This window comes from Zootoca vivipara, chromosome 8 (assembly GCF_965207765.1).
Source record: "Zootoca vivipara chromosome 8, rZooViv2.hap1.1, whole genome shotgun sequence".
Classification (NCBI taxonomy): Eukaryota; Metazoa; Chordata; class Lepidosauria; order Squamata; family Lacertidae; genus Zootoca; species Zootoca vivipara.
The window spans coordinates 52,677,919-52,689,966 of NC_142591.1; the positions used below are offsets into that span (position 1 = coordinate 52,677,919).

At 40.2% G+C, this 12,048-nt stretch overlaps 1 protein-coding gene across 6 annotated transcripts in view; it reads left to right on the top strand.

Moving 5' to 3' along the window:
- Nucleotides 1-12,048, top strand: part of CHD7 (chromodomain helicase DNA binding protein 7) — a 142,727-nt gene that overhangs the window by 84,474 nt on the left and 46,205 nt on the right. For all 6 annotated transcript variants that reach the window (XM_088675563.1, XM_088675568.1, XM_088675565.1 and 3 more), the window contains exons 7-8: nt 25-90; nt 8,004-8,059. In XM_088675563.1, coding sequence (XP_088531689.1) covers nt 25-90; nt 8,004-8,059 — 122 coding nt within the window. The remainder of the gene's footprint in view (nt 1-24; nt 91-8,003; nt 8,060-12,048) is intronic.

The following is a 12,048-nucleotide window of genomic DNA, read 5'->3' on the forward strand; positions in this document are numbered from 1 at the left end:
CTACTGTGAAATGTTTAATTGTAGGAATCTGCTGATGCTGAAGGTCCTGTCGTAGAGAAAATCATGAGTAGCCGTACAGTCAAGAAGCAGGTAATTTAAACAGAACAAAACTTCATATCTCAGTGCTTGTTTATTTCATAATAGCTAAACAAAAATGGATTTCACAAGTGGTTTTAAAACCTGTGTATGCAACTGAAAATGCATGTTTAATTTGCCTATCCCACTAGATTAAGGTGATTTTTAAATCAGTGATTTTAATCACTACTTAATAATGAGCAAGATACTGTGCAAGGAAATTGGAAAATGGGAAGCTTACAGTAAAAGATCATGAAACACCACAAAACAGCTTCCTTAGACAAATAGCAACAAAATACTGAGGGGAAATACTGATTGGGACACTCCATTATTGTAATAGTGGGGTCTTTATAGGGAGGTATTATTAGATTTGTATTTTTGCAAGTGTTATCAGTATGTCATGTGAATATTTGAGACTCAACAAGTTCTGCATGCTGCTTGTTCACTGCCTTTTGTTCCTGTGATACAACTCACTATTCCAAGAACATTAGCCTGGATTAATGTTTAACTCACAACATCAAATACTTTTTCTGCATTTGTACAAGGAGGCACAAGATGGAGGCATTCAGAAAGTTTCATTTTGGCTTTGGAGCATTAAACTGTGGTTAACACTAAGTAGTGTACGTTTTGCTCCCGTTTTTAGAATATTTTTAGTATAATTACTAGTTTCTGATTGCAAACATTGTTTCTTAATTATGAGTTCCTTTTTAATTTTTGAAAAATATTATACATATTACTGTCATTATTTTGGTGAATAATCTCCTTTGTCCAATAAGCTCCTCTGTTGACTGTCTGGAATTGTTTAACCTCTGAAGTATGTTATATTGTGGCATTTTTCTATTGTTTCTGCTAGATTTTGACTATCTGATGCTCAACTTTTTCTAATATTGTTAAAAATTGTAGTCCCTTGATTCTTCTAGGACAGGCATAGGCAACCTTGGCTCTCCAGATGTTTTGGAACTACAACTCCCATGATCCCTATCTTACAGGGCCAGTGGTCAGGGATCATGGGAGTTGTAGTTCCAAAACATCTGGAGAGCCAAGGTTCCCTATGCCAGCTCTAGGACCATACACTCTACTTTTAAAAAATGGAGTCTGAAGGTATACTTTATTGTAAAGTTGTTGTTAATTCTTTTCCCAGCTATGACTACTGAATTTTTCATTTGCCATAAATCAGAATAGGGCTTTTCAGTGGTGACCACCTGTACATGGAATGCTCTCCCCAGGGAATGCCATAGGGTGCCTAGTGCCATCAGTTTCCCAAACTGTTCCATGGAACCCTGAGGTTCTGCAAAGCAGTCCCAAGGGATTCCATTAAGAAAAAAAAGTTCTCATGGTAGACAATCACACACAATGTGTGATTTCCATTGAGCCTCAGCCATGGGGATTAAATGCAGTACTTGGGCAACTGTATTGGGAATCCCTTCTCCTTCTTTCCATCCTTCTCTGTGCTGTTGGGAAACCAGGAAGGCAATGCTGGTTTCCCCCCACAGCCTTGCTACTGGGTTAAATGTACTGTTCAAGGACTGGTCCTTGGAATACCTCATTCAGCTGCAGCCTGATGCAAGGGTTAAATATGCTGCTCTTTTAACACTGACAGTGATAATAAGATAAGAGGAAAAACCAAAACTAAAGCTTCTCCCATCAGAGAAGATGCAAAGTGTTTGTTTGGTCGTTGTTGTTGTTGTTGTTGTTGTTGTGTTTTTTTAAAAAAGTTGCTGTTTTTAAAAGTTGCTGCTGCCTTAGGCAATCTCTCCCATGTTGCTCTCGTAATAATCAGCTCCCCACCCCTTTAGCATATTTTACTGTCTTTCCTCCAAGTTTTGTTTAAAGTGAAGGGTTCTTCCATTGCAAAAACTTTGAGAACTTTTGCCCTGAACATTAAGGGACATCCCAAGATATTTACAGTAATAACAAAAAACTGAGGAGAAAAGCATTGGCAACATTTATGCAGGAGACATCTTTGAAATATGAGATATATATGACAAAGGCAAGGCAAGGCTTTTTTGCTTCAGCTTGTGTCAAAGTATGTAGTGTCTAGCTTCAGTTCAGTATTGAGAATTAGAATAAAGAGAGTGATGGTTGGATTTTCCTTTTGAGAGGACTTGCTGTGAGATACATTGGAATTATTTGTATGTTGCTAATAGGTTAATTTGTATAAATAGTGAATATTACAGAGTTTTCATGAGGTAAGGTTATTATGGGGTTGCTTTTTACCACGTACTCAATATGTTATTTCTTTGGTGTAATGGAATAGTTGACTTGACTTAAATGGTACTTGTTGAATTCAAAGTAATATATATTTGCAGTTAAAGATGCTTGACATCTGTCTCACTTAAACTGAGATTTCACCCCCCCCCACAGTGCATGTAAAACATATGAAGTGGTATGTTATAACATCTGAACTTGCTACAAGGTATTCAACACATGCAATATACAGTCAGTCTCTGATTGCGTTCCAATGGCAGCAGATTTTTTAAAAGTAACTTTTCTTTGCAAAGATAGGCATATTAAGCAACTTGTTACTAACTGATAAACTATGGTAGGAAAAAGTTAAGGAGAAAGTTTTTTTCAGATAAATAATGTGACTGTTCCATTTGAGAAGTTTTCGACGTGTTCATCAGCAAGAGTTAGAATGAAATTATTAAGGAAAATTGAAGATGAAGCTATCTAAAGGGGGAATCATATTTTAAATAATTGAATACTATTCTACTGAACTGTTTAGCTGACTTGTATAAAACAAAGCTATTTTCAATATATTAAAAAGCTAAATTGACCTTTAACGAATAAGTTGAAGGAAATGAAAGTGGGAGGATTTACTTGCTTGCTTGTTAGCTAGATAGCTTGCTCGCTCTCTCAAGGTTTCTCTCCAGCAGCTTTTTGAAATGTAAACTTTTTTGAGGGCAATTGCAGCATCTTCTATTCTGAAGTACCCCTCAACAATTATGGGGTCAGTTGTCCTATGATATTTAATTTCTCTGCCTCTACAACTTCAGTGTTTTAAAATGTACTGCTACTGAAATGAAAAACAGGGATGATAGAATCATGAGTAAATATGGGGATTAATTCTACTCTTTAGTAAAGTGTTGGTGTAACGGACTGGGCTGGCTTGCGATAGAACCCCAGGGTGGAAAGTGTTAAACCCAACCTCCTTTTGAGTGACGCATTCCATTCCTGAGGGGCGGGACTGCCATGAGTTTAAAAGGAATGGGGAGCGGTTATTTCAGTTGATAGAGTTGAGAGGGGTTTTGGGAGCGGGAGCGTGTGGGTAGGAGATATTAGAGTGTTTTTGGAGAAGTTTATTAGAACTAAATTATTCAGCCAATGCTATCTGTAACTAAGAACATGATCTAAGAGCTTATACGCATAAAACCATTACGCATTTTACATGTCCTCTAGTTTAATAAAGCTTTCTTAAATGTTACGTTAAAAACGGATGTGCCTAGTTATTCCAGTGAAGTATCCTAACTCAAAAGGGTGGTGACTGTAGGCAGGAGGTTAGACTAAACCTGAGGAGCAGGAAAATAGTTTAAAACATCAAGGTCAAGCCCGGGGAAGACATGTGCCACAAAGCAGCAACAGGCTGCTGAGGTGAACCTTAGGTAAAAAGGGAATCCTGACTGTGAGCACAAGGTGGTTCCTGATACACTTGCCGGGAGTTAAAAGAGATACTGAGCCACGTTATTGGGATAACGGGAACTGCACTTCGATTACTAGCAGACCCCAAACATAAACAGGCAGTTTATTTGGGCGCAAGAAGGATAGGTGGGTTGTTTGTGATATAACCAATTTCCTTCAACACCCTGCTAGGGTTATAAAAAGGTTATAAAAAGGGAGGTGCATCGCATTGGTGGGATCCGCACATATTAGGTGGGATCATCTCAAGTTTTAGTGACAATACCGGGATTGTCGCATTAATTGGTGGCAACGTCCCGGGTTCGTCCCATTTAATTGGTGGCAGAGGTGGGACGATCGTCGCAGTTGGCTTTAACACTCTCATAGAATCAACTTGCAATATTGTATTCATATTTTTAATACACTTTGGGGTGGAAATCCTGTTAAGACTATTGAGGGATAATAAGTCCCTTCAATTATTTACTATGAATCCAGTATTTTTTTAGTGTATTTTAGGTTTCTGTTTTGCTTTCTCTTCTATTTTCTCCTCCAGAGCTTCCTGATAGCCCAATAAGGAGTTTTAAGTTGTCACTGAGGAATACAGTGTTCCCCAGTTGTTTGTAATTTGTGTTACACTATTTTTATGGAATATGACACCAATATAATATAATTAGTTTGTCAAACTAGAGTCATATTGAAATCAATTATTAACTTTTATTTCCAGCTAAGAGTTGGGTGTGAGACCAATAATGTCCCAAATTCTTTAAAGGCATTAGAAGGAGGAAACTGGCTAGGGAGAAGGTTGGATCTTTGGACAACAAGGGAATTAAGTGTATGCTAAAGGTGGAAATGGAGATTGCCACCTATTGTGGGTATCTTGAGTCTTGTCTAAGTCAGTGATGGATCTGACAATGATCATGGGCTACTGTGCATTGTGATGCATACATGCAGTCACTCCAGCCTATTTCTGATGACTTCACACTGTTGTAGATCAGCCAGGATATTTAGTGTACTCAAAAGTGAGGATGCTAGCATTCCACCACCAATCTGAGTGTGTGTAGAATGTTCCTGAAGATGTTGTGGCACCTTGAGAGGGGGATCATTGGAGAGGGCAGTGGGTGCAGCACTAGAAAGGCATGTACTTGAAAGTAGTAGCAGCGCTGGCCCCAACCCTGCCCTGAAGTTGAAGGAATCATCTACCCCAAGAGTCATCTAATCCAACCTCCTGCAATGCAGGAATCTCAGTTGAAAGCATTCATGACAGATAGCCATCCAACTTCTGCTTCAAAACCTCCAAGGAAGGAGAGTCCACAATCTCCCTTTCTATTGTAGAAAGGTGTCTTCTGGACTGGCCAGGTGGCTTGCAGTTGTGGTTTCTTGGGAACAAACAAGTCTTGGTTAAGCTAGTGAACTTCGTTCAAACTGTCAAACTAGAAGCGACCTCCGGTACCGCTCTACCCGATTTTCGGTGCCCAGGCATAGGTGGAGTGGCACCGGAAGTCACTTCTATGCATTTCCAGACATGCGTAGAAGCGACTTCAGTGCCGTGCTACCCATGTCTGGGCACCGGAAATTGGGCGGCGCCAGCACCCAAAATGGAGCCTCCCTGGCAGGTAGGAAATCCAGGGGATTTCCGGGATTTTTTTCAATTTGGGAGACCAGCGAGAAACAGATTAAAATCCGGGGGTTTCCCGCGAAAAACGGGAGACTTGGCAGCTATAACTATGCCTTAGTGCTTCATGCACACCAGGTCAGAAACTTTAAACTAATGTTGTGCCTGGTGCAAGTGACGGGTTTCCTGCATGATGTTGATAATGATAATGATAATTTATTTATATCCCACCCATCTGGCTGGGACACTTGGCTGGTCTGAGTCTTTCCCCTGAGGAGTGTGGCATTGCAGTGGCACATCTCGAAGAGCTGGGGGAAATGACATCATTCAGAAACTGATCTGCAAGTCCTCCTGTACATGTGGTAAAAAAGAATGATGAACATTGTGGCCTCCTCATCCCATGCCCTCTGAGAGTCAAGGGATGCTATGAATTGGCTATCCTATCTGTCCTATTCAGCCAGAAAAGGCAATAGTTTTAAAAGGTTTGGGGAGGCCATTCTGGAGGGTTGCTACAGCTGACCAACACATCATTTTGCTAGTTCATTGCACTAGAAAATGGAGCAGATGGAGGCAGATTTCAGAATTCCTACTGTGGGCCTAGGAAGCCCACCTCTTAAAGAAGGTGCGGAATACACATAGAAACACAAAAACACCAAGGTCAGGGATTATTGTTTCTAGGTTTGTGAAAACAGAATGGAGACTTCAGGGCACCATGTGGGTTGTTAATCAGATGTTTGCACAGAAGGTGCTAATTACCCTGAAGCCAGGAGTTGCAAGTTGCAAGCAATAGTCCTTTCTTATGGGCAGTATTGGGTGTTGATTGCAAGCTCAGGTGAAGGGTTTTTTTGGTCCAATAATAGTATTTTTTCCAACAATTGCTGGGTATCCCTATGTTTTTTAACAAATCCTATATAAATGGTGCTACAATTTAATAAAGTAAATTGGTGTACTGTGTATGGTTGGTTTAACTTCGTTGCTTCCTTATTCATCCTATTTTAGATGTTAGCAGTTCGAAAGCACATCAAAGTGCAAGTAGATAAATAGGGACCGCTCCGGCGGGAAGGTAAACGGCGTTTCCGTGCGCTGCTCTGGTTCGCCAGAATCAGCTTTGTCATGCTGGCCACATGACCCGGAAGCTGTCTGCGGACAAACGCCGGCTCCCTCGGCTTATAGCGCGAGATGAGCGCCGCAACCCCAGAGTCGGACAAGACAGGACCTGATGGTCAGGGGCCCCTTTACCTTTACCTTTAGGGTGAACTGGCCTGTGATCACTTTAAATTTCCTCCTCCTTGGCAGCAGCTGCAAAGTTACCTGCCTTGTGAGGGAGGATGTAGAGAGAGGCAGGGAAAGAAGTCTGTTGGCAAGCAGAGTTAGGAGTGAGTTTATGAGACAAAGCACCAGTGAGAGCCACTTAGCCATGGGAATGGATTTGTTTTTCTACCTCTCTTGCCACATGGTTTCAGTGAGCATCTGGGGCGGGGCAATAAACTCTATCAGGTTTGCACATAATAAACCAAGCTTCATAAGTCATCGACAAACCATGGCTTATGATTGTTGTTTGTTGGGAAGATAAACTACAGTCATACCTCGAATGTCAAACAGAATCCGTTCTGGAAGTCCGTTTGACTTCCAAAACATTTGGAAACCAAAGTGCGGCTTCTGATTGGCCAATCGGAAGCCGCGGAAGCCCCATTGGATATTGGCTTCCAGAAGAATGTTCGAAAACTGGAACACTCACTTCTGGGGTTTGATCATTCAGGAGCTGATTTGCTCAGGAACCAAGGTGTTTGAGATCCAAGGTACGACTGTACTGGGTTGGGTTCACACAATGGAACAAATAATGGTTGATCTAAACAAACCATACCTTAGCATTATGTGGAAAGCAGGCCAGACTTCAGGATGAAATTGCACCTTAAACTGTATCAAAATCTGAGGTTTCCTTTCTGGGTTTTTTTTAAAAATAAAAAAGATGCAGTTGCAGAACATGCCATACAGCCTGCATAAATTTATTTTATTGACGCTTAGTATTGGTTTATGATTTTTTGTCACAGTTTTAGCCTTATTAAGTGTTATATTTTGGGTATTAATTTAATTTGGCTGCTCTGCATGCAAGGTCACTTGTCAGGATGAATTTAATTGCACCGTTGAGTAAAACTAACATCATGAACAATAACATGTTAAAACTACTATTAGAAGTGAAAGGTTCAGTTTCATACAGTTTCTTATTATCAGTGCTAACAATATGGAAGTATAAACGCTGTTAAAACACTACTTGAACATGTTACAAAAACCACAATATAAAGTTGCCACGAGCCAGCCAAAAATAATACATATGGCATTCAGGAGTGCAGTTGCTAATTGGCTGCTGCCTGAGAAAATGGTACACTTGGCTTCTCCTTAACACTGTTGGTTTGGCTGGAAGCCAGACTTGGGGTCAGCTTGTTGTGAATGAAGCTGCATGCGGTTAGGGAGGAGTTAAAATGATTCATGTCTTGGATGTTGTATTAAGTAGTGCAGAATGTTCATGGGCAGGCAGATGTAGAAAACCCTTTACCTATATCATTCTTCCCCTTTTCTTTAAAAAATGCAATACAATAAACCTTCCTATTGTTAAATTACAATCTGTGTTACATTATATATAAATTGGAGGTGATACTTTATACCAGAGTTCATAATTAACTTCATGAGTATCTTTTTACAGATGGAGAATGGAGAGGAAGTAGAAACTGAAGAATTCTATGTAAAATACAAAAACTTGTAAGTAAGCAATAACTTCAAAATTACTTGAAGTACAGTCAGCTCCCAACTTACACACATTTAACCTGTACAAATTCGGCTTTATGTGCTTGGCAGGGGAAAAACAAAAATTAATAAAAAGGGGCAGGCATCCAGGAACAAAATGTGGGCAATCTCATTGCCATTACACTTACCTTGGAGAGCATTCAGAGGTTCAGGGAGAATGTTCAGTAGCCCTGGGAGAGTATTCAGAGTCACAAGAAGAGTGTGTTTTGACTATATGTGAGTTTGGCTTTACACGCTATTCCTGGAACGTAACCCCAACATAAATTGAGATCGACCTTGTATTTAAATTTAATCTGTCATTGCCATGTAACATAACTGTTACTACTATGCAAACCTCAATCACCCATTCAGTTTAGAATTACTGATCTTTATTTATTTATTTTGCAATCATTTTTCTCTCTAGCATTTTTAGGTAAGAAATGATTTTTTATTTATTTCCATTTTTTTGTTCAAGGCTCGTGCTTCTGTTATGACTTGCAGAGACAAAATTGGGGTAGGGCTCATCACCACCGTACGAATGTTCACAAGGAAGTGGGTGTAAGCATCAAGAGATGCACATTCTAATGGCAGAGGAGACCAGACCAATAGTACATTTGCTAAGCTAGTTGTGTAGTTGACTAGTTGTGGCAGAATAAGATGGGGATACACCTCCATCCATTCCACATCCTGTTTCAGCTAGTCATGTAACTGAATGGATTGACTCAGAGATCTTGCTCTGCAGCACTAATGCAATGGACAATGATCCCAGTTTAATGATGCAATACAAGTATCACTGTTTGGTTGCCTGGGATGTAGTCCACCTCTATTTCCCCCTCCTGTTAAGGGTGTGCGTCATCAAAAGGCTTTGTTTACATTTTGTGATTATGACTCATAGCCAAATGTGATTGACTGTTCAGTGCCTTGGTGTTGCAATGTGCATTACATGATCCTCATTGGCTAGGTTGACTACTAAAGTTGCACTTTTCAAAAGCCTACTTTGCACCTAAAGAAGAACAAAATCACAAAAAAGGCAACACGGCATTAGTTTTCTTTGTTTTTGAGAGTTATACCCAACTGTTATGAATCAAATCCCTTATGAATCAAATCCCTTATGAATCAAATCCCTTATGAATACACAGTGGAAGTGGGGAACAGGTTTAAGGATTTAGATTTGGTGGACAGAATGCCTGAAGAACTATGGATGGAGGCTCGTAACATTATACAGGAGGCAGCAACGAAAACCATCCCAAGGAAAAGGAAATGCAAGAAAGCAAAATGGCTGTCCAACGAGGCCTTACAAATAGCGGAGGAGAGGAGGCAAGCAAAATGCAAGGGAGATAGGGAAAGATACAGGAAACTGAATGCAGATTTCCAAAAAACAGCAAGGAGAGACAAGAGGGTCTTCTTAAATGAGCAATGCAAAGAAATAGAGGAAAACAATAGAATGGGGAAAACGAGAGATCTGTTCAAGAAAATTGGAGATATGAAAGGAACATTTCGTACAAAGATTACCATAATCAAGGACAAAAGTGGTAAGGACCTAACAGAAGCAGAAGACATCAAGAAGAGGTGGCAAGAATACACAGAGGAATTATACCAGAAAGATATGGAGGTCTCGTACACCCCAGGTAGTGTGGTTGCTGACCTTGAGCCAGACATCTTGGAGAGTGAAGTCAAATGGGCCTTGGAAAGCACTGCTAATAACAAGGCCAGTGGAAGTGATGATATTCCAGCTGAACTATTTAAAATTTTAAAAGATGATGCTGTTAAGGTGCTACACCCAATATGCCAGCAAGTTTGGAAAACTCAGCAATGGCCAGAGGATTGGAGAAGATCAGTCTACATCCCAATTCCAAAGAAGGGCAGTGCCAAAGAATGCTCCAACTACCGCACAATTGCGCTCATTTCACACGCTAGCAAGGTTATGCTTAAAATTCTACAAGGCAGGCTTAGGCAGTATGTGGACCGAGAACTCCCAGAAGTGCAAGCTGGATTTCGAAAGGGCAGAGGAACCAGAGACCAAATAGCAAACATGCGCTGGATTATGGAGAAAGCTAGAGAGTTCCAGAAAAACGTCTACTTCTGCTTCATTGACTATGCAAAAGCCTTTGACTGTGTCGACCACAGCAAACTATGGCAAGTTCTTAAAGAAATGGGAGTGCCTGATCACCTCATCTGTCTCCTGAGAAATCTCTATGTGGGACAAGAAGCTACAGTTAGAACTGGATATGGAACAACTGATTGGTTCAAAATTGGGAAAGGAGTACGACAAGGTTGTATATTGTCTCCCTGCTTATTTAACTTATATGCAGAATTCATCATGCGAAAGGCTGGACTAGATGAATCCCAAGCCGGAATTAAGATTGCCGGAAGAAATATCAACAACCTCAGATATGCAGATGACACAACCTTGATGGCAGAAAGCGAGGAGGAATTAAAGAACCTTTTAATGAGGGTGAAAGAGGAGAGCGCAAAATATGGTCTGAAGCTCAACATCAAAAAAACCAAGATCATGGCCACTGGTCCCATCACCTCCTGGCAAATAGAAGGGGAAGAAATGGAGGCAGTGAGAGATTTTACTTTCTTGGGCTCCTTGATCACTGCAGATGGTGACAGCAGTCACGAAATTAAAAGACGCCTGCTTCTTGGGAGAAAAGCAATGACAAACCTAGACAGCATCTTAAAAAGCAGAGACATCACCTTGCCGACAAAGGTCCGTATAGTTAAAGCTATGGTTTTCCCAGTAGTGATGTATGGAAGTGAGAGCTGGACCATAAAGAAGGCTGATCGCCGAAGAATTGATGCTTTTGAATTATGGTGCTGGAGGAGACTCTTGAGAGTCCCATGGACTGCAAGAAGATCAAACCTATCCATTCTTAAGGAAATCAGCCCTGAGTGCTCCCTGGAAGGACAGATCGTGAAGCTCAGGCTCCAATACTTTGGCCACCTCATGAGAAGAGAAGAATCCTTGGAAAAGACCCTGATGTTGGGAAAGATTGAGGGCACTAGGAGAAGGGGACGACAGAGGACAAGATGGTTGGACAGTGTTCTCGAAGCTACGAACATGAGTTTGACCAAATTGCGGGAGGCAGTGCAAGACAGGAGTGCCTGGCGTGCTATGGTCCATGGGGTCACGAAGAGTCGGACACGACTAAACGACTAAACAACAACAACAACCCAACTGTTAAGGCAGGATACTTTACAAACAGATTCAATTAAAATGCAATAAAAATAAAATATCAATACAAGTCATTAAAATAAGAATGAAAGGTAGCAGCTGATAATAAGATTAAAAGGCTGTTAAATGACATTAAAACATGGGTTGTTATGACTCTGTAACTCAACTTTTATTATTTGAATTTATTAAAGCATCTTGCAAATTTAAATTATAATGGAGCATGTACCCAAATAGGGCTTACAGTCAGTCACAACTCAGGCAGTTCACACAACACATACCAGATACACTACCGCAGAAGTTAGTTTTGTAAAATCAGATTAAAATCAATTTGTTTACAAACATTAAAAAGAACTTTAATTCTGTTGAAATACTTAGTCTCTTTGATTTCAGTGGGACAAAGCAAATTAACTTTTGTTGGATTATGCTTTTTGTCACAATAGTCAGAGGAATTGTCTGTTGTTGCGCAGGCTTTACAGTACTTTTCTCTGCACAGACTTATGCCTATGGAAGATCAATGCTGTTTCATGAACAAAAATGTATATTGTGAGCTAATTCGATCATAATGATGTTGATGATCATCATCATTCAGAATGAGTAAAAGAGGAAGACTCCTTGACCCAGTTCATCTATATTCAATTTGTGCAGTTTTTTTGGTTTTGTTTTGTTTTTGTTTTGTTTTTCATCTATATTCAATTCAAGTTGTGTTTTTCCTCAAAAAATAAATAAGGATGCCTTAAAATGTAGAGAGTGTACACAATTATTTTTCATAGATACCAAGCTGTGACTA